The following is a 22,865-nucleotide window of genomic DNA, read 5'->3' as shown; positions in this document are numbered from 1 at the left end:
GCTGAGCCATCTCACCAGCCCCCTTATTATTTTATTTTTGACATAGGGTCTCATGTAACCCAGGCTTTGAACTAGATATGATGCTAAGACCTTGATCTGGTCTCCACCTCTTATGTGGTATAGAGATTGAATGTAAAACATCGTGCATGCTAGGAATCGCTGTACCAGCAGAGCTACACCTCAGCTCATCTCCCCTTCCCCTCCCTTTTAAACGTGGATGCTAGAAAATAAGAAAAAATGGGGGTGGAGAGATGGCTCAGGGTCCAGTCCCCAGCACCCACATGGCAGCTCACAACTGTAACTTAGGTTCCAGGGGACCCTGCTCCTTCACAAAGACATACATACAGGCAAAACACCAATGCATAGAAAATGAAAGAAAGAAAGAAAGAAAGAAAGAAAGAAAGAAAGAAAGAAAGAAAGAGAGAAAGAGAGAAAGAAAGAAAGAAAAGAAAATGAAAAAATAAGAGTTTCCCACAATCTACTTTTTAAAATCGCACGTGCGCGCATGCCCCCACTCCCCGCACACACACATACACTCATACACAGGCACACACTCATACACAAGAGCACAGGAACACGCACACACACTGTGTGCACATGAGCGTGTGTGTGTGTGTGTGTGTGTGTTTGTGTGTGTGCGCGCGTGCGTGTACATGTGTGTGTGCATGTGTGTGCGTGTGCGTGTGCGTGTGTGTGTGTGCAGGTTCCATGGCATGTATTTGGAGGTTGGAAGAAAACTCGAGCTTTGGCACCAAGAGCCTTTACTTGCTGAGCCATCTCTCTAGCCCCACACTCTGTTGTCATGGCAGTGATGATTTCATGGCTTTTCCACGTCCACACTCAGACCCAGAGCTCAGTCTCTTGCTCTTGCTGCTCACTGTGGGATGCTGTGCCACAGGCCCCCAGGTGGAAGCCTGCCCCATAGCAACCGGATGTCTTCCAACTTGAGAGCACAGCCTCTGTGCTCTGAACCGGCTTCTGTCCCTATCATGCCCTATCATCAACCCCCTCCTCTTCCTTTTTCAGTTGCCTTGCTTTTCAGTCCCTCCCATAGTCTGTCTGTCTCTCGCTCTTTTTTTTTTTTTTTTTTTTTTTTTTTTTTTTTTTTTTTTTTTTTTTGAGACAGGGTTTCTCTGTGTATAGCCCTGGCTGTTCTGGAACTTGATGTGTAAGCCAGGCTGCCCTGGAACTCAGAGATCCTCCTGCCTCGGTCTCTGGAGTACTGGGATTCAAGGTGTGCCACCATGCCCCTGCTCCTCCTATCATTTTGGGCAGGGAGAGTCACCAGTGGTCCAGCTTTGGGTACCAATTCGCTTCCCTCCCTGCCTGGCTTTGCACATTCTCTGTAAAGAGTTGAGATCTCCGTGTGCACAAGGATCAGTGACCCTCCCAGGAAGACGATCTTCTTCCCAGGTCCTGCCTCCTCTGTGCAAGTGCCCCAGCTCAGTTTGCAGCACACATTCAGGAGGGACACGCTAACAACCTCTCGCCAGCTCTGAGAAGTCCCAGTAGTGCGGGGACTTTGAGATGCTTGCCTCCTTCCACACCAGCCCCTCCTGATTCTCCCAAGCGCCTCTCTGCTCAGCTCTAGCCCATCATCCTGCATGGATAAACTTGTAAGACCTGTATGTCCAGAGGCTGTGATCTCCCACCTATATCACACCAAACCAGAAGGGGCCTGTGGACATAGATGCCTTTGCATACAGGTAAGTGGGCACAGAAAGAGACACATTCTTACCCACTCAGGTCCCCACTGTGACACCCACACGGGGCCACCCACAGCTCCCATTCACTCCCTCACATTATCACCCAAGCCTTCCTGTGGCTTAGTGAGTGCCTCCCCTCATGGGTGGGTACTCCCCTCGTCCTCCCTCACACCGCTAAGGTCCCTGAGCTCCAGATAGAAGCCGTTCCCCTCCAGTCACATGCAGTTCTCTGTCTACCGGAATTTTGGAGACAGCTAGAAACATGATTGAAAAGCTGAACAAAGGGAAAAACCCACCATCTTTAGGTTACAGCAAATCCATCCAGGAGATGACCAGGCTCCAAGTCCTTCTCCAAAGGGGCTTGGATTCCAAAAGGACAGCAAGAGTTAAAAAAAAAAAAAAATCAAAATGAAGTCTTCTTTCCCTGTAGATTTTCCACTTGGATTTCACTGAAGCTAGTCTTCCCCATGAAAAATGAAGGTGACTGTCATTGAGCAGAGCTAGGAGTAGGTGCTGTGTTAGCACACAGGGGACAGTGAGGGTCTTGGGAACGGGGCCTGGCATCTGTATTTAAGTCAGCAATGATGTCAGCGGAAAGGAGGGCTTGGGTTCAGAGTGTGATACAATGATCTCTTTGTTGTTCCCTTCCCTGTTCTATGCACACGTTTAGAGCACATACCAGCCCACGCCACGTGACAGCTGCTGCGGGGTGCTGCAAACAAGGCCTACCACAAGGTGCACACGCCCTTGTGTATATCCACGTGTGTACGTGTACGCACATGTATAAATTTGCAGATGCACAGTCAGAGGTTAAGTCACTCGCTCCTTTGTCTGGAGTTCTGCTTCCTTCGGCCCAGTTGTAGTTATTAAATGTGATTGCAGTAGTAAAAGTTAGGATTACTGTCTTTTATCACGGGGGAGACACATTTTAAGTGCTCGACTACCTGTCACACCAGGAAGCTGTCATCTTCTCCCCTTCCTCGCTAGTCTGTTCTTCCTCTCACCTTCACCCTCACCTATCCACAGCTCTGTACTTATATCCTCCGGAGAACCTCTCTCACCATCTTGCCTCTCCCTGGTACCTAGGGAGATTGTGCCCAGCCCTGCACAGAATTGTCAGGCCTGAAAAGAACATAGTGGACTATGACCACAGGGGCCTGGTAATGGACTGACGGTGTGTTGGGACCTCAGAGGTGCTGAGGCCAGCCTGGGTTTGGTAGGGAAGAGGGGAGGAAAAGTATTTGAACCTGCCCTTGGGTGGATGAGGGATTAAGTCAGTAGAGAGAGGGGACATTATGCCAGGAATACAGAGGGAAATAAAATGAGAAGGGTGTTTATATGCGTAGAAATTGCAGTCAGACCCTTTGGCTGGTATGAGAGATGGGGGCCGTGGAGGAGACAATAAGCTCAGACAAGTGAGTAGTGGCCAGGTACAGCTTGGATGCTGAGTTCAGAAGGATGGAGCCTGTGAAGATGGGAGGAGATAGGATGTAGCCAGGAAGAATCCCAAGACTAGTGATGCCTGGGAAGAAAGGCATCACCCAGTCAATGCATCAATCAGTGGGCCTATCAGTACCACATAATTTTGGATAATTTGTGTCTGAATAGATCTTTATATTCCTTAACTTCTTTTCCTCTCTAGATAAAATTTCCTTTTACACTGTCCTCATGCAAAGTGCTAATAATAAATTATTAAAGGCCATAATTAATAGTCTCGAGTACTCAGTGACAATGTGAACATGTCCTGTGGGTGCCACAGTAGGCTGGTCTGTCTCTTTGGTAGAGGGAAGCTACAAATGGCCTGTTGCTTCCTTCCAAATTTGAGACCTGTCTCCCTGAGTGAAAGGGGTCATCTGTGTCCTTATGTCCAGTGTCTGGTTCACCCCAGACTTCTGCCTGCTGGATTCTCAGGCCTTCCACTATGTCACAGTCCCCATTCTCTGAGATGTGGGGGACAACCAGTGACCATCCCTCTAGAGCCTCAGGTTCTCAGATGGAGAGAGGGAGGGAGGGAAAAGGAGGAGGAAGAAGCAAAAGGTTGTGGAGATAAAGGAAAAGAAAAGAAGGGGGCAGGAAGAAGGGTGGAACAATTCCACGGGCTCCCTGCACTGAGCCAGCATGCTATCTGGGCATGCTGATGACCAGGAGGGCCCCGGGCACCTCTGTGATGTGGGCTCCTGTCCTTTCTGGTGTCACCCTGGAAATTCCTTCACCACAGCTCTCTTAAGATTCCCTGGGGAGAGTCCCTTGAGGACTGGGCACCTCTCTCTGGTGAAAGCAAGGGTGACCCAAGAACATTCTCATCCTCCTGGTGACACCCCAGCCTCAGAAGGCCCCTTCTATACCAAATTATGGTTTCTTTGGGCAAGAGGTGGGGAGAAGCCGGCTACCCCTCCATGTTTGACCAAGGAGCAACCTGGTCCTCCATGTCTCAGTCCCTGTTTCCTCTGCTTGAATCCCTTTGAGGGGCCCACGAGCCTCCCAGGACCCATGGGCAACACCTCCCCAGGCCTCAGGTCTGCAGCACAGAGAAGTGATGAGATGCACTGTTAGGATGGCGGGCCTGAGGTGTGTGTGTGTGTGTTCATTCATCTGGGAATGAAGTGCGTGCGAGCATGTCCGGGATGCTGTGCACCTGGGATTGAACTGGTGAAGCTGAGGATCTGGGGATGCTGCAAGGAGGACTGGAAAGAGGAAGAGGTAAAAGAGGCGAGAAAAAAAAAGGTCTAAGGCACAAGAAAGGCGGCAGCATCTGGATGGGAAGTGGGGGAGAGAGAAAGGGGAAGGGTAGAAGGCAAGTCCCCCATCCCAGAGCCCTGCCCCTGGATCCCTGCCTCCCCAAGTCCCAGGAAGGAAATTCAGAGGCCACTGCACATGCGTTGGGTCATTTCCACATGCTTTATTCCAGCAATCAAAATAATTAAAAACATCTCAAATTATTATACACATACAAAATAGGTACAGAGTCTCTTGTTCCCTCCCACCCCAGGGGTAAAACTGTTTTGTGCTTTGGAAAGTGGTGCTCTGAAACCCTGATGCAGGACAGACCGACAGAGAGGCGGAGGGGAGGGGAGGGAGCAGCAGCAAGAGGGGAGGGTTTCAGAAGAGAGAGAGATCAGATAGGCCCAGGAACTAGAGGAGTGGAGAGAGGGTAGAGAGTGGGCAGGCTGGAGTCTGCACTCTCTCCTCCCTTGTTAAATAGCACCGGCAGGAAAAAAAAAAAATTCACACAAGTCCCTATCCATTAAAAAAAAAAAAAAAAAAAAGAATAAAAAAATACTTTGAACAAAAGGAACATTTGCTGGTCCTGGGAGCATCTCAGCTTCTATAGCACCAGAAATTCCTTCCCACCCCACCCCTTCACAGAGATGTAGCACCTTTGATACCAAACTGGGCGCATTGCCACCCTGCCCCCATCCCCGCCCCCACACAGTTGCCCCGGTGACACACAAAGACAAGAACGAGGTAGTCTTTCAGCAACACAATTACACAAGGAACAGAACAGTCTCTCCCACCCAGCCTGCACATGCATGTCCGATGTTTCCAGTCTGCTGTGACCCTGCCTGGCTCCAAACCCCTGCGAGGGGCAGGTGGCTCCCCAAAGCACAGGCCCCCCTGGGGGGGGGAAGTGGGGGGTTTGTAGCAGAGGCCATGGAGATGCCAGATGGTTAGGCTCCTTCAACAGTGTCCCAGTAGGATTTGAGGGTGCTGGGTAGGGAAGTAGGCTGGGGGTTGGGGGGCTGGTGGGACATTTTAGCATTGCCTTTGCTTGCTGGGCAGACAATGCATTATTTCCTGTGTCTGGGGAGACTTAAATTTGGGGAGCAATGGAGGAGAGGCCCCAAGAGGGGGTGGAGAAAGGAACAGAAAAGGCAGCATTTGGGGTATCATAAGCCCAGTGGGCAGGAAGGGACTTATACCCACATAGGTCTTCAAGCAAGAGGACCAAGCTTCCTTTTTTAAAAAGTTATTTATTTATTCTTTTTTTTTTTTTTTCTTTTTGGTAAGGTTGAATGCACTTTTGGTTTTTGGTCACGTTCAGTTGGTCAAAGGTAAAAACTAAGTTTGAAAGATGAATGCAAAGGAAAAAAAAATGTTTTCCAAAGTCCATGTGAAATTGTCTCCCATTTTTTTGGCTTTCTGGGGAAATTGAGTTTGGGTTGTTCGTCTGTTTCCAGGATTGGGGAAAAGTGGGCTGGGTGGGAGGGAACCAGATTGGGGTTGAGGGAGTTTACACGAAGCAGGCAGGGCCAACGTCTAGTCCGAATTCCTGGTCTGGGGCACCAATGTCCAAGGGAGCCACATCGATGATGGGCAGGCGGGAGGTCTTGGTGGTTTTGTATTCGATGACTGTCTTGCCCCAAGTTCCGGTGTGACTCTGGTGTGAAAGAAGACAGTGAGAGAGGGTCATTACCAAGGGCAGAGATGGAGTGAGGCTCATTCTGTTCTGCCAGAAGGCTAAAACAGATGCCCAAAGAGCGGGCTGGACCCAGTCTGGGAAACTCACCGTGCAGCCGTCCACAAGGGTGCTGTAGGTGAAGCGACTGTTGCCTTCGCCCCTGAGCTCGATCTCGTTGGAGCCCTGGAGGAGCAGGGCCTTCTTGAGGTTGCCAGTCTGCTGGTCCATGTAGGCTACGCTGTTCTTGCAGTGATAGGTGATGTTCTGGGAGGCCTCGGTGGACATCAGGCGCAGGAAGGTCAGCTGGATAGCGACATCGGCGGGATCGGAGCCCTCGCTTCCGTACTCGAACTGCACGGGCCAGAGAGAGGAGAGAATGAGCAATCACGTGGACCTTCTCGTCACGGGCTTTCTTACCTAGGACTCCTGTATCCTAGATCTGTATCTGCCCTTCCACTAAGCAGATATTAAATCCACTCCAGGACTTCCTGTGCTTTCTGGGTATGAGGCTAACCCATCTCTGGAGTTCAGCTCACGTACCTGGAATCCATCGGTCATGCTCTCTCCAAACCAGACATGCTTCTTTTCCTTGGGGTTCGGGCTGATGTACCAGTTCTTCTGAGGCACAGATGGTTGAGTAGGGAACACACAGGTCTGACCTGTCTCCATGTTGCAGTAGACCTTGATGGCGTCCAGGTTGCAGCCTTGGTTAGGATCGATCCAGTACTCTCCTGAAGTGGGGCAAGGCAAATGCAGTCAGGAGGAGTAGGCAGCGGGCACCATATAGAAAGTAGGATGCATGAAAACGTGGGGGAAGCAGCACGGTGGGTAGAAGAGGGTGGGGGAGGGGAGGTGGTTGGGGTTAGTCCTTACCGCTCTTCCAGTCAGAGTGGCACATCTTGAGGTCGCGGCATGTGCGGGCGGGGTTCTTGCGGCTGCCTTCGGGGCTGCGGATGTTCTCAATCTGCTGGCTCAGGCTCTTGAGGGTGGTGTCCACCTCAAGGTCACGGTCACGGACCACGTTAGCATCATCGGCCCGGTAGTAGCGGCCACCATCATGAGCCTTCTCTTGAGGTGGCTGAGGCAGGAAGCTGAAGTCGTAACCGCCACTGGGAGGACCAGGAGGGCCAGGGGGACCAGGAGGGCCGGGGGGACCCTGTGTAGAGAAAGGAGATCAAGGTTTCCAGGTATTCAAGTCTTCCTGGGGGGAGGGTCACGAGGCAGAGGATGTGGGGCTACGTACAGCAGGGCCGCTGTCACCGGTGCGACCTCGAGGACCAGGGGGACCAATGGGGCCGGGGAGACCGTTGAGTCCATCTTTGCCAGGAGAACCAGCAGAGCCAGGGGGACCCTGGGGATAGAGAGATGGTTAGAAAATGTGGCTAGAGACCCAAGGCAGCCCCCAAACTCTGGCTCAGAAGCATTTCCCCTCCCCCTACTGTTGGCTCCGCCCAATCTCTGCTTCTGTCTCTCAGAGGGCCCCCTCAACTAGTGCCAGTGGCTAGGCTTGCAAGGGGGCAGGGATGGGAAGGTCAAAGGTTTCTCCCCAACCCGTCTGGTCTCTGAACTCTTCTCTGGAGAACAGAGGGATGTCTGGAAGTTACCAAGACAGGGAGGGACCCAGGAAGAAGTAATGGGAGACGCAACTTACCCGGGGGCCTGCAGGACCTGAAGCTCCAGAGGGGCCTTGTTCACCAGGAGAACCCTGAGGAACAGAGAAACTCAGTTCAGGGGCAGTGGGAGTAACATGTCCCCTCATTCTAGACCACTCCCACAACCCTTCTTTGAGCTCTCTCTCTGTCTGTCTCCTGCCCCTCACCCTTATTAGGAAGGAATCAGAATGTCTGTGTAGAGTAGACACGGAGGCAACTGTCCCCCTCCCACTACGTGATCTGCATCAGGGTATGGTGGAAAAGGCCGGAGGGCAGCCAGGGCCTAAGAAGTTGAGTATACTCACAGGAGAGCCAGGAGGACCCTGGAGACCAGAGAAGCCACGATGACCCTTTATGCCTCTGTCACCTTGTTCGCCTGTCTCACCCTTGTCACCACGGGGGCCTTGGGGTCCCTAAAAGAGAGGAGGAGACAGGCTGTCAGGTGCAGATTCACACTGAGTGTTGAGCGGGATGGTGTTCACATCTGGGTCAGTGTTCTGAGGGCATGACGTGGGCATGGGACACTTACAGCAGGGCCACGGGCACCAGCAGGGCCAATGGGACCAGCAGGACCAGCAGGACCCTGGAGAGAAAACAGTGTGTTAGATCCTGACTTGGAGAAGCCAAGGTTGAGGGCTGCAGGGTGAGCCTTCCCCTTGACTAGACTCCTGACCCACATCTCTTCTGCGGTGACCACCTCTCCTGATTCCCGATTAAACCTCCCCAGAGCCAGGCTTCAAGGGAGAAGCTGGGGCAAGCCCCATGCCTTGGGGGAAGATGGAGTCCTGCCTAGATGAAGGCCAAGTTACGACTGTTTTTCCAGGGAGTCCAAGGGCCCAGACATATCCCAAGACCCTCTTCTTCCCCAGCCTGAGTGAGGTAATTCATCCATTTTGAGGCCCTTGAGCATGCCTAAAGAAGAGGTCTGATCTGAACTCAGCAACTTACAGTCTCACCACGATCGCCACTCTTGCCAGCGGGACCAACAGGGCCGGGAGCACCGGGAGCACCAGGGGCACCAGGGGGGCCAGCGGGGCCAGTCTCACCACGGTCACCCTGGGAACAGAGGGTAGAGGTCATGGGGACAGCCTCAGATGAAGTGTGCAGTCTGGGGAGGGGCCCGGGCTAACCAGGGTCCAGCCTGCTGTGTGGCATGGTCTCTTACCTTGGCACCGGGAGCACCGTCTCTTCCGGGGGAGCCTTCGGCACCAGGGGATCCCTGTAAAGGGAGGGGGAGAGATGAGCGTCCAGGGAAGAGGTCCCGAATGGGTAACTGGTTAGGGGGTGGAGGCTGCTTACCTCACGTCCAGATTCACCAGGGGGACCAGCCAATCCAGGGGGGCCCATGGGGCCAGGGGGACCGCGTTCACCACTTGATCCAGAAGGACCTTGTTTGCCAGGTTCACCCTAAAGAACCGAGGAAGGGCTGGAGGTCAGATGTGGTGGCTCAAGCCATGAGACCTCTTTTGTGTGTCTGTTTAGTTTTGGTTTTCAAGATGGTTTCTCTGTGTAGCCCTGGCTGTCCTGGCACTCTCTCTCTCTCTCTCTGAAGACCAGGCTGGTCTTGAACTCAGAAATTCACCTGCCTCCGCTTCCTTAATGCTGGGATTAAAGGCGTTCACCACCACCACCTGGGTACCATGAGAGCATCTCTATCACATTTGCTCTCCTTGTCTCCACCACTGCTACCCTGCCTCTTCTAGGACTCAAGTCCTAGGACGATTCTTCTTGGAGAGGAAAGCACACTCACAGAGGGCCCAGGAAGACCGGGGAAGCCTCTTTCCCCTCTCTGACCGGGAAGACCGACCACACCACGTTGTCCAGCAATACCCTGAGGTCCAGGGGTACCAGGAGAGCCCTGTGGGAGGCAGACAGGGGTGAGAAGGGATCACAGTAGCACAGGAAACACACACACACACACAACTCTGGAACTCTCCAGAATCACAGAGATGTGAGTTAGCACTTACAGCAGGTCCATCAGCACCAGGAGATCCTTTCTCACCAGCAGGACCAGGGGGACCTGGGGGACCAACTTCACCAGGACGTCCAGCGGGGCCAGTCTCACCACGGGGACCTTTGCCCCCTTCTTTGCCAACGGGACCGGGAGGGCCAGGGGGTCCAGCATTTCCCTAGATGGGCACAAGAGGGACTGTCAGAGTCCAGGCTTCCAAAGCATCATGGTGGCGAGCCCCAGCCAGGCCTGCTGTCCTGACGATACACGTCTCACCCCATCCTCATTTCAGAACCACAGGTACTCACAGAGGGACCAGGGGGACCGACACGGCCAGCAGCACCAGGGAAACCAGTAGCACCCTGGTAGGAGAGAACATTGGGTGGTCAGAAGTGAACAGTCACTTGTCACCTGGCCTCATCTCCTCCAGTCTCTGCCTTTGGGGAGTCGCGACAGAGACGCGGATGGTACTCACAGGGGGACCAGCAGTACCACGAGAACCTTTGGGTCCAGGAGCACCAACGTTACCCTGTAAGAGAGTGTCAAGGTATGAGATCCAGGCTAGCCCCAAGTCCAAGGCTATCCAAAAGATCACGGTGCAGAAGACAAGATACTTACAATGGGGCCGGGGGGTCCAGCAGGACCAGCAGGGCCAGGAGGACCAGCATCACCTTTAACACCAGTATCACCAGGTTCACCTTTTGCACCAGGTTGGCCATCAGCACCCTAGGCAGGAGGGAGAATGGAGAAGTGGATGAGGCAGCCTGGGAGCAGAGGGCCTCTGGGCTAGAGGAGGGGCCACGGATAGGGACTTGGAGATGCAGAGACACTTGGAGACAACCAGTACCTCCCCACCCTTCTCCTCTGATTCAGGGTAACACTTCTATCCTCATTCAGTCACCCAAGGTCCCATGCCTCATGTCTCAGCTGGGGACAGAAAATAAGGAGGGTCTTGATACTCACAGGGGGGCCGGCGAAGCCAGCAGGACCAGGGGGACCAGCCTCACCACGGTCTCCCTAGAAGAAGAAGAAGAACACTTTGGAGAGATGTCTCAACATTAGGGAAGGAGAGGAACGGATGGAGTAAAGGGAGGGGTTTGCGGTGAGGGCAGAATGCAGGTAGGGGAGGGATGGACAGAGATCAAGCTCTTCTGTACTTACGGGAGCACCACGGGCTCCGGTGGGACCGGGAGGACCACTGGGACCAGTTTCACCCTATGAGGGAGAGACAGGAACTCTCAACTCTCCTGGGAGATGAACCAATGACACCCTTCCCTCCTTCCCAGTCCCTTGAATTTCCTGGGTCACCAGCTTCCCTGGCAGAGCCCCACCTGAGCTTGCAGAGGAGGCTTTGTGTTAAGAAACAAGGTGGAGAGGTAGCCACTAACCTTGTCACCAGGGGCACCAGCTGGGCCAGGAGGACCAATAGGACCAGTCAGACCACGGACGCCATCTTTGCCAGGAGAACCATCAGCACCTTTGGGACCAGCATCACCCTAAACACAGGGGGAAAAAAAATCTGAGACTTCCAGATTGGGGCCAGGAGTTGAGCTACAGCGTTCTGCGGATGTATCTGAGAGGCCCTCCTCAAGCTCTGTCAAGGACACAAAGATCTCTCAGGGGTTAAAGGTGCCTACTTGGGGATTCAGGAGGAACCTGGGTTAAGAGGCCCCTGAATTCTACAGAGTGATAAATTAAGCAACCTCCATCAGAGAGATGCCCTAACTTTCATCCCCATGGTAACACATCAGAAGGGCCTGAGTCACAGGTATTAGATTAGCCAGCAAAGCAAGGAGATAAATGAGAACCATCAAAGACTCATGGGAAGGGAAGGTTGACTTACTCTGTCACCCTTAGGACCTGGAAGACCAGCTGCACCACGTTCACCAGGCATTCCCTGAAGACCAGGGGCACCCTGGCTACCGGGAGCTCCGGGGGCACCAGTATCACCCTGTTTAGGAGACAAGATTAGTGAGCCCAGAAATGTCTCAGAGCCATGAGCTCACTTAGGATTCCTTATGTGTGGATCCCAGATCACAGGCTCCAACCAGAAGGACGAATTCACAGACCCAACCTTGGGACCCCTGGGCCCCCACTCTGGTCTTGTCCCCAAGTCCTATGGTCTGGGTCACAACCATCGTGGCCTTTCCACGATGCCCTCACCTTGGCACCATCGTTGCCGGGGGCACCATTGTTTCCTCGGGGACCAGCAGGACCTGGGGGACCCTGTACACCACGTTCACCAGGGAAACCTCTCTCGCCCTAGAAAGGAAGGAAAGGGCACATGATGCTCCGACAGGACCAAACTTGGGACGTCATAACGGAAGTGGCAGGAGAAGGCTCACTTACTCTTGCGCCAGAGGGTCCAGGGGCACCAAGGTCTCCAGGAACACCCTGAGGGTAGAAAGAGGAACGGCAGTGAACCCAGCCTCCCCCTGAGTCTCTGCCCCCTCTTCCTAGGAGCTGGCCCTCATTCTCAGCTTAGAGCTGAAATTCCTCATTACGACGGGAAGGCTTGAGGTAAAGCCAGAGTTATTCCGGGAGTGTGTGTAGAGAAGTCACCTTGCCTAGAAGCCACCCAGCCAGTGCCAGATCATTTGCAGTGAGTGCCCTCACACGTTTGGTATATCCAAAGTCCTCCCTTGGCATTTAATCCCTGTCCCTCTAGTTGGTGATTCCCACCCCCCTCAGCTACAAGCAGTGGGTGGTCGTTTTCTTTGTATGTCTTGCATGCGCCCACCTTCCGGCCTGCTGCTACCTCTTACCTGTTCACCAGGCTTGCCTGCTTCACCAGGAGGACCAGCAGGACCAGGAAGACCCTGTAAGGTGGGAGGTGGAGGGGAGAAAAGGAAAGATTTAGAATCTTTATCAGTTAACAAAGGAGTGTTCTGCACTCCTCCCTGCAAACCTAAGTCACGGAGCCTTACCTGGAACCCAGGGGAACCAGCGGGACCTTGTTCACCTCTTTCACCAGCAGGACCCTGTTGTAGAGAAGAGGCGGTGGTCATAAATAGTCGAAGGGGAAGGGAAGCAAGGTCCCACCTTTCCTGCTCCCCAGGGCTTGCAGACAGGAATACTTACAGCAGGGCCAGGGGCTCCCTGAGCTCCAGCTTCTCCATCTTTGCCAGCAGGACCCTGTGGGGAGAAGGCGATAAATTCAGTATTGGAGGGTAGGGACTGGACCTCTGAGACACAGCAGAGCCCCCTTGTGACAGTGACTGTAGACTCCTGCCATGGATGGTGCATGTCACAGGCAGGGGCAGAAAGGTGTCAAGAGACTCAAAAGAGCTACTTACAACAGCGCCAGGGGGCCCGGGGATGCCTCGCTCTCCAGCCTTTCCAGGTTCTCCCTGTGTAGAAAGGGAGGCAAGACTGAGGGTCACAGGTGGAGACTTGTTACAGCCGAGGGTCTCTCATTATAGTGAGCATCCCCAGGGGGCTTTCTGTTTGAGAAGACTGCAGGAGGCTGGCAAGCTTCAGGGTCTAGGGAAGGTCTTGCCGGCATCTAATGCTCAGCCTCTCTTCCTGCACCCAAAGCAGATGCCCGCGGCTCCTTCCTGGTCACCCTTTCCCTTCCCTTGCCCTTGACACACACCTTCAGGGACCTGAACTGGACCTGAATGGTAGTCATCTCAAGGCTCTCCTTGCCAGACTTAGGTGTGACTATCACATAAAAGGACCATCTTACCTGTGTGTTCAGGGGAGTCTGCCTAGCAATACTTATTTATCAAGGACAGAATGATGGTCATGGAGCCAACGGTCTCTTATTTCACTAATGGGTCCAGAAAGGGTCAGTAAAGGGCCCCAGGTCACACAGTGCGTCAGTCGGGTTAGTGTGACTGTTGCTGGTTCTACAGCGTTCCTCACTGAATACTCACAGCGGTACCCTTAGGTCCAGGGAATCCCATCACACCAGCCTGGCCACGGGCTCCAGGAGGACCTGCGGGTCCAGGGCGACCATCTTGACCAGCGGGACCCTGAGGATGGGAGGCACAAGAGTTGTGGTAAGGACTAAGGTAGGCACACAGGAGGGTAGGGGTGAGGCATGAGAGAACAGGCATACTTACAGGGGGGCCGGTTTTGCCATCAGGACCAGGGCTGCCAGGACTACCAGTGAGACCCTAGGGTGAGGCAGAGGGCCATGAACGAGGGCAGGAGGAGGGGGATGACAAGGGGAGGAGGGAGATGTGAGGGGAGAGTCTGGAGCACCAGCCGCAGGCTGCTCCAAGTCCCACGCAGGACAGAGGATCTTCTCACCTTGGCACCAGGGAGACCAGCTTCACCGGGGCGACCGGCTTCACCAGGAGAACCTTTGGGACCAGCAGGGCCAGGAGCACCACGTTCACCAGAAGGACCCTAAGTGGAGAGAAGTCACAGACGCATCAGAGTCAGAGCCTTGGCCTTATTACCACGGGCTAGCATCCTCTTCACGCTGGGAGGATTCCTGGGGATGCCAAAGAGAGGCCAAACAAGAGGAGCAGGGAGACACAGCCATGGGCGCCAGGTGACAGGGAGCACAGCTGCGGACATGAGGACAGGTAGATGTAGGCGGTACTGTCTGGGAGGTGTCGTCAGGCAGCTGGGGGAGTCAGCTTCTCTTCCAGGAAGAGAGATTACCTTGGGGCCAGCAACACCATCAGCACCAGGGAAACCACGGCTACCAGGTCCACCCTGCAGGGAGAAGAAAAAAGGCCAGTGAGCTCAATCACCACCGCAGCACTGGGCAAGCACTAAGAGCAAGTGAGGAGAGACACAAGGGACACTTACACGCTCGCCAGGAGGTCCAGGCAGGCCAGAAGGTCCAGGTTCACCTCGAGCTCCTCGTTTTCCTTCTTCTCCGGCAGGGCCAGGGGGACCTTGAACTCCAGCAGGGCCCTGGAGTGAGCAGAGAGGGAGTGGCCTTGGTGAGAGGGGTACAAGCCCAGAAGCCTATGATGCTGGCCTCTAGTAATAGGACTTCTGGGTATGAGGAGGGGGCTCCCTTCCTCCCTGGAGCTCCCCGTTGAGGCTTCCTGATCCTGGGGGCTGAGGGGGAAAGGGGTGATGTGTGACTTACGGGTTCTCCTTTGGCACCAGTGTCTCCTTTGTTGCCAGGAGCACCAGGTTCACCCTGTGTAGGGAGAGAAAGAGGGTAAGAATTGGAATTGCTCTGTTGGCTCGAAAGTGTATGTTTCTCCAGAAGGGGGCGCCCTGGAGCGCGTGCACGGGCGAGGCAGAAGGGAGAGTCTTATACTTACGCTGTTACCCTTGGGACCTGGAGCGCCGCTGGGGCCCTGGGGTCCAGAGGGGCCTCGGGCACCAGGGAAGCCAGGAGCACCAGCAATACCGGGAGCACCCTGCAGGAGTCAGGACAGACATTTTAGCCCAAGGGTGGAGGGCATGGGGCAGGTGGCTCATGGGAGGAAGAGGGTTGCTAGAGACTTACATTGGCACCTTTAGCGCCGGGTTGTCCATCAGCACCAGGGTTTCCCTGTCACATAGAGAAAGGAGGGTGAGTGACAGCCTAGAACTGTGAAGCTGGCAAGCAGCACAGGGGTCAGCAGCAGGAAGGACACTCACAGCAGGGCCAGCAGCACCAGCAGGGCCAGGGGGTCCGGGCTCACCACGCACACCCTGGGGACCTTCAGAGCCTCTCGCTCCCTGAGGACCAGCTTCACCCTAGATCGGAGGGAAGGACAAATCAGAATGGGGCAGCCAGCATTACTTCCGGATGTCAGGTGTTGGAGGGCGGGGGGAGCAAGGATGAGAACTTTGAGAGCTCGGAAGGGGACACCAGGGTTGGGTCCAGGATTGTGGAATGTGCTTCATTCTTGCCACCCTGGGCTTCTCTGATCTGGGGTGACGCCCAGACCATGGCCTATGACAATCATGTTCAAAGAAAGAATGAACCTCACCTTAGCACCAACTGCACCAGGGAAGCCAGGAGGGCCAGTGGGGCCGGTGGGACCCTGTGAATGAAACGGAATTTTAGCTACATGGTGGAGACTAAGAGCTTCTAAGTTTCAACGGTTGATGTCAGCCCCAAGAGCTGACCCTGAGGCCTCACCCCACTCCCATACTCGAAGTCGAGGCCATACTTACGGGGGGCCCAGCAGCACCAACAGCACCATCGTTACCGCGAGCACCCTGCAAGAGAGAGGGGAAGTCCAATTACGTCCCCTGAGCACTGTCCAGTTCCCTTAGTCCCTGGGGAACCGCAACCAGAGCCCAGGGGCATCCAAGGGGGCAGGGGTACTTACAGCAGTACCAGGAGGTCCAGGGCGGCCTCTCTCACCGGGCAGACCTCGGGGACCCTAATAACGAAACCAAGGGAGGTCGCGTGAGATGGAGACACCCTCTTCCGCAGCCTCCCTCTTGGAGCGCCCCCTGTCGCTCAAGCCGGCATACTCACCATCTGGCCAGGAGCTCCGTTTTCACCAGGACTGCCGGGCTCTCCCTAGGAACAGGGAACAGAGTGAAGCATTCACACTAGGACTGCTGGGTGCAGGTCCTTCAGGCCCTCCCAACAGTATCTTACCTTAGGACCAGCAGGACCAGCATCTCCTTTGGCACCATCCAAACCACTGAAGCCCTTAACGAGGAAAAAGAGATGAAGTAAGACGACCCCCCCCCCATTGGGGGGAGTATACCACTTTGACACCCACACGGATTTGACCATAATTTTTGGAAGATCTCCATCCATCTCTCTGTCTCTAAGCTAAAGTAGATCCCAATTCACCTATCATCCAGCCAGTCTCTTTATTGGGTCTTCTTCCCCCCCAAAAGGAAGTTCTTCCAGATGTCTAACCTATGACCTTTGAGACATCTCTAGCTACCATCTAACATGATTCACAACAGGATCTCTTAGGGGAGGGGAGAGAATGGTGACTTGGGACTTTGGGAGCTTCAGTGACTCCAGAGAGACTTACTCGGTGACCCTTCATTCCAGGGAGGCCAGCTGTTCCAGGCAACCCACGAGCTCCCTGGAGAGAAAGGCAAATGAGGACTTGGAAAGGTGTCAGAAGGAAGGGCTCTGTGACTGTTGCTTGTAAACGCATCCCCAGTGCAGGAAACCCTGGGCCCACCCTCATATCCTGCTCACCTGAGGCCCAGGAGGTCCACGCTCACCAGGACGGCCGGGCTTGCCAGCTTCCCCCTGCAGAGAGAGAGAAAAGCCCATTATGGTAGTGTTCCCCTACCCCCCCCCATACTGGGAAAAGGTGGAAGGGCTCAGGTTTATTGGGGGTTATTGAAGGATGGATTCAGTTTAGGGGCCCAAATCTAACTTCTAACCTGAAACTCAGTTTAGATCTACAGTGGTGCATTCATTTCCTCATCTGCTCACCCAGAACTCTAAACCTGGATTACTCCAAGGGATGGAGATGGATGGGGGGTGAGGGTGCAGGCGGGGATGGGGGCTGCCTCACTAAAACATTCTATTCAGTGGAAAGATGGCTGCCAAGGACCATCTTGACTTCTCTTCTCCTGGTTATTGGTGCTGAGACCCTGCTGGGAGGATTTCAGAACCCACATAGAGAAGGCCACAGGATTTGATAGTGTCTTTCCCCAGGGTACTTACATCATCTCCGTTCTTGCCAGGAGGGCCAGGGGGACCTCGGGGACCCATTGGACCCTAGAGGGGACAGGAGAAGCATTTAGAATTCCTGGATGAGAGACTGGAACAAGGAGGTGACAAGCTACCCCTCGCTCAGTACAGGTGACTCTCCACAGGAGCATTTGTGGAGACGGAGGTGTGTTGGCATGGAGGACTAACTTACTGAACCACCAGGCTCGCCAGGTTCACCAGGGGGGCCTTGGAAACCTTGAGGACCCTGAAGAACACGAGAGAAGGATAGGCTCAGAAAGGCGGGTTCCTCCCAGGCTGTCTCCCTCTTACAAGAGATGTCTACCAGCCTTCTGCCCTCATCCCCATCTCCCCCCCCAACAGTACATGCCCAAAATGATCCATGAAGACCCTTAGATACGTACAGGTGCACCAGGGGGGCCAGGGAGACCACGAGGACCAGAAGGACCCTACAGAAGGAAAAAGAGGGGCTTGTGATATCTGTGAATAAAGGCAGTGTGGCAGAAATCCTTTTCTACCTCTTCCTGTGGGGATCCCAGTTGTCTGACTTGCATCTTCTCTAGATCTCAAGTCCCAAAGGTGGGCTTTACCTCCCAAGCTATCTGTACCACCCCCTTGCAGGACATCATGGACCTTTCTCTTCTGCAGCCCCATCCTCTGTGTGGTCACTGCTCCCCCTGGTGGCTTACCATGGGGCCAGGCACGGAAACTCCAGCCGATTTCTCATCATAGCCATAGGACATCTGGGAAGCAAAGTTCTAGAAAAAACAAGAGAGAGTGTGTGAGAAATTGGACTCCGGATGGTAAATTGAAAGCCAGGAGGCATTGGCGGTGATGGGACAAATGGATGTAGGCTTCCGGAAGTAATTAATTCAGGGAGACAGCAATACAGCCTGCCTGTAAGATATTCCTGTACCAGACACTTCGATTGAACCTAATCTAACCAGAGAATCCCAAACTGCAGAAGAGCCTATAAAATGATGCCCTCTGCCCGACAGCCAGACTCTTGGAAACCTTCCCAAGTCAAGGATGACAAAGAGTCTCAGAAACAGTCTACATTGGTGGGAACCAAAGGAATGAGACAATGGCATGCAATTGGTGGTCTTAGACAGGAAGGGGCGGGGAAATGCTATAAAGAACATTTTGGGAGGCATTGGTGCAATCTGCAAATGAGATTGCATATCAGGCAATGGTGCTAGATCAACATTAAGTTTGGTGCTATGGTTCCATAGGGGAGAATGCACTTGCTCTTAGGAAACGCGCTTAAGAGCATAAGGCACAGGCACGTTCTTGGCAACGTATGTCTCAAATGGTCCAGGACATACAGAGACATAGAGAACGGCATGCCCAGAAAGTGACAAAGCGGTTGTGTTGAAGAGTGAATAGAAGTTCTGTGAACCATTGCAACTTTTTGGTAAGTTTTTAATTATTTTAAAATATAAAACTATGTCTGACAAAAACCAAAGCAAAGAAAAACAAACAAACAGACAGACAAACAAATAAGACAAACAAACAAAACGGGGAGTCACACCCGTCTAGGGTCTCTAAGATCTACTTACTCCTCCAAGGCCAGGGGGTCCGGGAGGCCCAGGGGGCCCAGGGGGCCCAGGAAGTCCCGGCTGTCCAGGGATGCCATCTCGTCCAGGGGGGCCAACGGGTCCCTGCATCAAGAAACGGAGGCGGCTGCCATGAGCACAAATCAGAGCCACGCCCCCCTCCAGTTTCCCAACTCACTCAGAATAAGATGCTTACTTACCCTTGGGCCTTGGGGGCCAGGGTCTCCCTTGGGTCCCTGTGGGGTTGAGGATGAAGAAACAAAAGGCCGGTAAGAGAACCAAAGACAATTGCAGTTTACTGGAGGACAGTGGGGGTCGTGGACGGGTGGGCGGAAAGTAGGGAGCAGATTATTACCTCGACTCCTACGACTTCTGAGTCTGGTGATTCTGGGGAGAAAAACGTGCAGTTAGAAGTAAATTTACTAAGGTACCTGGGGGCGTGTTATAGGCTTTCAAGACACAGGCAAGGGAGGGACTCCGACCTCCCTTAACCCTAGGACCAGAACTGTACCATATTCTTCTGGGCAGAAAGCACAGCACTCGCCCTCCCGTCTTTGGGGGTTGGGACAGTCCAGTTCCTCATTGCATTGCACATCATCGCACACAGCTGTGCCGTTGTGGCAAATACAGATCAAGCATGCTTCGGGTTTCCACGTCTCACCATTAGGCACCCTTAGGCCATTGTGTATGCAGCTGACTTCAGGGACTGAGCAAATGGGAAGAGACACAAGATGCGGGCAGGTCTGAGACCTTACCTCGGGGCACCAGGGACCCCAGCCTGATTCACCCTCTGCCCTGTCTAAGAGGCGCACAGAGATTTTCCACTTCCTGAATCTTTTCCCCCATCCCCTATATTCTTCCCTCAGATCCTTAAATGCAGGTCTGCTACGTATCGGCGGCGTTCAGTGACAGCACCAGGGCGCCTGGCCAGGACTATAACGTCCCACTTCTCAGGAATTTAAACAAAGCTCTAGACTGGGGTTTCTTCCAAACAACTTCAGCCCACGCGCGCGGGAACCAAATGAAATAATAAAAAAAAAAAAAAGCCCGCTGAAGGAGAGTAGGAGGGTTCCTACGCAGTAGGTAGGGGCTCGTGGGATGTGGTTTGCGCGGAGACAGGAGGCGGGGTGGGAGGAGAGAAGGGTAATTTCAGCCCTGGTCCCACCTCCTTCCCCCCTCCCGGGCAGGTGGGGCGGAATGGGCGGGGCTACAATGTGGAGGGGCTGATTTCAGTGGAGCCCTGTCCAGAGTAGTAAAATGTATCCCTAAAGTTAGATAACATCCTAATTCCCAGCTCCCAGGAATCTTGAAAATTTGCTAACTAGACAAGCGGACTCCTTCAAAGCCAGTAGTGCTTTGGAATCTTCTTAGCCAAAGAACTCAAGTCTACGAATAGTAATTAACCACGCCCACCGCGCCAGTACCCGATCAAGACAACCACTAGGTGGCGGGCAACACTAAGCAATGCACGGGTGGAACGAATTTTCCTCGGCCTGGGTCACTTCTTTCAAAGACCAGAGCTACCCTACCCATCCCTGCTTTTATTTTCCTAGTCTAGAGATGAGGGTCCGTAATAACCCAGGTTTTCCTTCTCAGCCCGCGCGCTGTAAAGTGCTGTACCAGGACTTGTAGTGCTCTCGGCTGACCAGCAGGAGGCACAGGGACCGCGCCCAGTCAAGTCCTAGCCAAACTTTCTCATCCAGCAACCCGCCCTCGCCGTGCGTCCCCTCCCCCCAAGAGCCCAGCACCCCGGAGGCCCCAGCAACACTGTCTAGCCTGCAGAGAGGGCAAACAATCTTTCCTTATGAATCATCCCACAGCCTTTTTGATAGCTTTTACATCTTGAGCTCCGAATCTCTATTCCAGAGTCCTCATTTCATTTTCGACGTACTCTGCCCCAACCCGTGTCCAGATTCCCACTTTTCCTGTTGTGCTACAGATGGGTGCTTGAAATTTCCTCCTGGGCCATCTCATGCAGGGCTCCACTTCTGAGAACTGCTCGCCCTCATCTGCTCAACAGGGTGACCTCTCTCTTCCTGGTTCCTCTCCATCACTGTCCCATCCCTGCCTCTGGAGCAGCCCTGCACCTCCGTTTTGAAGTCTTAACTGCTACGACCCCCTGACCCCCTATACAGAACGCGATACCAAGAAGCTGTAAACTCCCCAGAGTTTGGAACTTACTGTCTTCTTGGCCATGCGTCAGGAGGGCAGTGGCCCCTAAGAGGAGCAGGAGCCGGAGGTCCACAAAGCTGAACATGTCTAGACCCTAGACATGTAGACTCTTTGCGGCTGGGGTGGGGGGTTAGCTTCGGCTCATGCGTGGCCTCACTCCGCGTGCCTCCTGCTCAGTCCCGAGGAGAAACTCCCGTCTGCTCCGACGACTGGCCTGGGCCCCTTTTATACCATCTTGATGAAGAGCTGGGAGGAACCCTGCCTCTCAGAGAGGGGGAGCCAGCAGCCCGGCCCCCAGCCAATCAGAACTGCCTGGCCCGGCCCCCAATTTGGAACGAAGAGGGGGGAGGAGGGAAAGGAAGGGAAAGGAGTCCACCCAGCCTCCCCCCCTCCCCGCAACTGTGCCGCTCTTGCCCCCCAGATCTACATGGACCAGAGGTGCTGTCCCTGGAGTGTGGCTGGGCCCTCAGTATACTGAGTGTGGGTAGGGAATACCCCTTGTACTTTCTTTCTGGGACCTCAAATCAGAAGGATGTAGAACTGGGAATCTGAGTTGGGAAACACTACAAAGGGGTCAGTGTCAGGAATAATTGGGAAAAGGTCCTCCTGGCCATGCCTCGTAATCTTTCTGGCATCCTTGGGAAGAACTAAGGAATAAGTTAGACAGGCATCTCTCCAAATCCGAAGAACCTAGTAGCTAAGCAGATGTGCCTATTGGAGGGAGGGGGTCACCTCATAGTGCGGGCCCAGGAATGGAGGGTAGGAATAGCTGTGAACAAGTTAGACATCTCTTCATAGATATTAAGAGTCAGATATGTGGTGGTTTGAAAGGAAGAGGGTGGCTCTCTGTTCTGCCATGCCTATGGCTCCAAGACAGACCCACCTGAGGGAGACAGCTCTAAGGCTTGGGGAGAAGTTTGGCATCCTTGTCCTTCCAGAAGAACGATTATGCCTTAAATGATGGGCAGCAGAGTGGGCAGGGGGCTTTCTGGGTCCTCAAAGCTGTGCCTGGGGCATGTTGTATAAACTCTTCTCTGGCCTCCTTCAACCCAGGACTGGGATGTGAGTTTGTTGCAGGAGGCCCATGACCAGGGATGTCTTAGAAAAAGGTCTTGTGCCAGAGATTTGTTAGAGGCCCTCTTATGTAGCAATGTCAATCCAGAGTGAACAGACAGAAGGAACTTGGCCATAGAGGGATCTTCTCAAAGCTACAGAGAGCCCTCTTTTCTAATGGTACTTGGATGTGGTCTGGGGACACCTGGGTGAACTCAGTGTGTGGCAGAAACTTGTGTTTGGTGGCTGAGGGACTTTATTTGGTGGCTACTTCCCATGTCCTCACTTCTTCGCTGAAAATCTTGGCCATTGCTCCCCACCTCTGCCGTCAGGAAAGGGTCATCTGCAGTCCCCCAAGAACAGCAGCGTATATTTAAAGTTGTCTCTAAAAGACAGCGTCCTTTCTCCCCCCCCCGTGCTCCCTGCACCCCACAAAGGTGCTCTGCCTGACCCCCCATTCTGCTTAGGAACTTCATCTTGTCAAACTGTGTGGGTGGCGAGGAAAGGCACTGGGGTCTCCTTGTAGGGCCCACAGACATCCTGTATCACTTCCCCCACCGGCTTCTTTAGAGCTGTAAACGTGGAAGCAGGGAGTCCCGCCTCCTCCAAACCATCCAAGATTCCATTGCTCCCCCCTCCCCTTCACGCCCTCCCTGAGCTAGTTTTGTGCAACGAAGGCAAAGGGAAAAAAAAAAAAAAAGACTAAGGGAACAGAAGGGGAGGGAGCCACGTCGCTGGCCGTGGGCAGCTAGGCTGAGCAGTGCGGGTGGGGTGGCGGAGGGAGACTGCAGGGGCTATAATTAAAGGGAAAA

General features: G+C 53.8%; 1 protein-coding gene across 1 annotated transcript; it reads right to left on the bottom strand.

Moving 5' to 3' along the window:
• Window positions 1–4,585: 4,585 nt before the first annotated feature.
• Col1a1 (collagen type I alpha 1 chain) lies at window positions 4,586–21,088 on the bottom strand. The gene is made up of 51 exons (XM_021213774.2): window positions 21,010–21,088; window positions 19,340–19,534; window positions 19,184–19,215; window positions 19,029–19,064; window positions 18,832–18,933; window positions 17,962–18,030; window positions 17,677–17,721; window positions 17,466–17,519; window positions 17,267–17,320; window positions 16,790–16,843; window positions 16,617–16,670; window positions 16,226–16,279; window positions 16,100–16,144; window positions 15,948–16,001; window positions 15,790–15,834; window positions 15,603–15,656; window positions 15,268–15,366; window positions 15,134–15,178; window positions 14,946–15,044; window positions 14,765–14,818; window positions 14,476–14,583; window positions 14,326–14,379; window positions 13,966–14,064; window positions 13,776–13,829; window positions 13,587–13,685; window positions 13,005–13,058; window positions 12,790–12,843; window positions 12,636–12,689; window positions 12,474–12,527; window positions 12,058–12,102; window positions 11,872–11,970; window positions 11,552–11,659; window positions 11,097–11,204; window positions 10,870–10,923; window positions 10,672–10,725; window positions 10,327–10,434; window positions 10,184–10,237; window positions 10,017–10,070; window positions 9,725–9,886; window positions 9,508–9,615; window positions 9,057–9,164; window positions 8,923–8,976; window positions 8,706–8,813; window positions 8,287–8,340; window positions 8,063–8,170; window positions 7,757–7,810; window positions 7,349–7,456; window positions 6,979–7,261; window positions 6,646–6,836; window positions 6,214–6,456; window positions 4,586–6,084 (listed from the first exon to the last, which is right to left on the bottom strand). The coding sequence occupies exons 1-51, from the start codon at window positions 21,083–21,085 to the stop codon at window positions 5,938–5,940; spliced, it is 4,362 nt and encodes a 1,453-aa protein (XP_021069433.1). The 5' UTR covers window positions 21,086–21,088; the 3' UTR covers window positions 4,586–5,937.
• Window positions 21,089–22,865: the final 1,777 nt, after the last annotated feature.

This window comes from Mus pahari, chromosome 14, assembly GCF_900095145.1.
Source record: "Mus pahari chromosome 14, PAHARI_EIJ_v1.1, whole genome shotgun sequence".
Classification (NCBI taxonomy): Eukaryota; Metazoa; Chordata; class Mammalia; order Rodentia; family Muridae; genus Mus; species Mus pahari.
The sequence above is the reverse complement of the archived record's forward strand: the minus strand, read 5'-3'. Positions and strand labels throughout refer to the sequence as shown.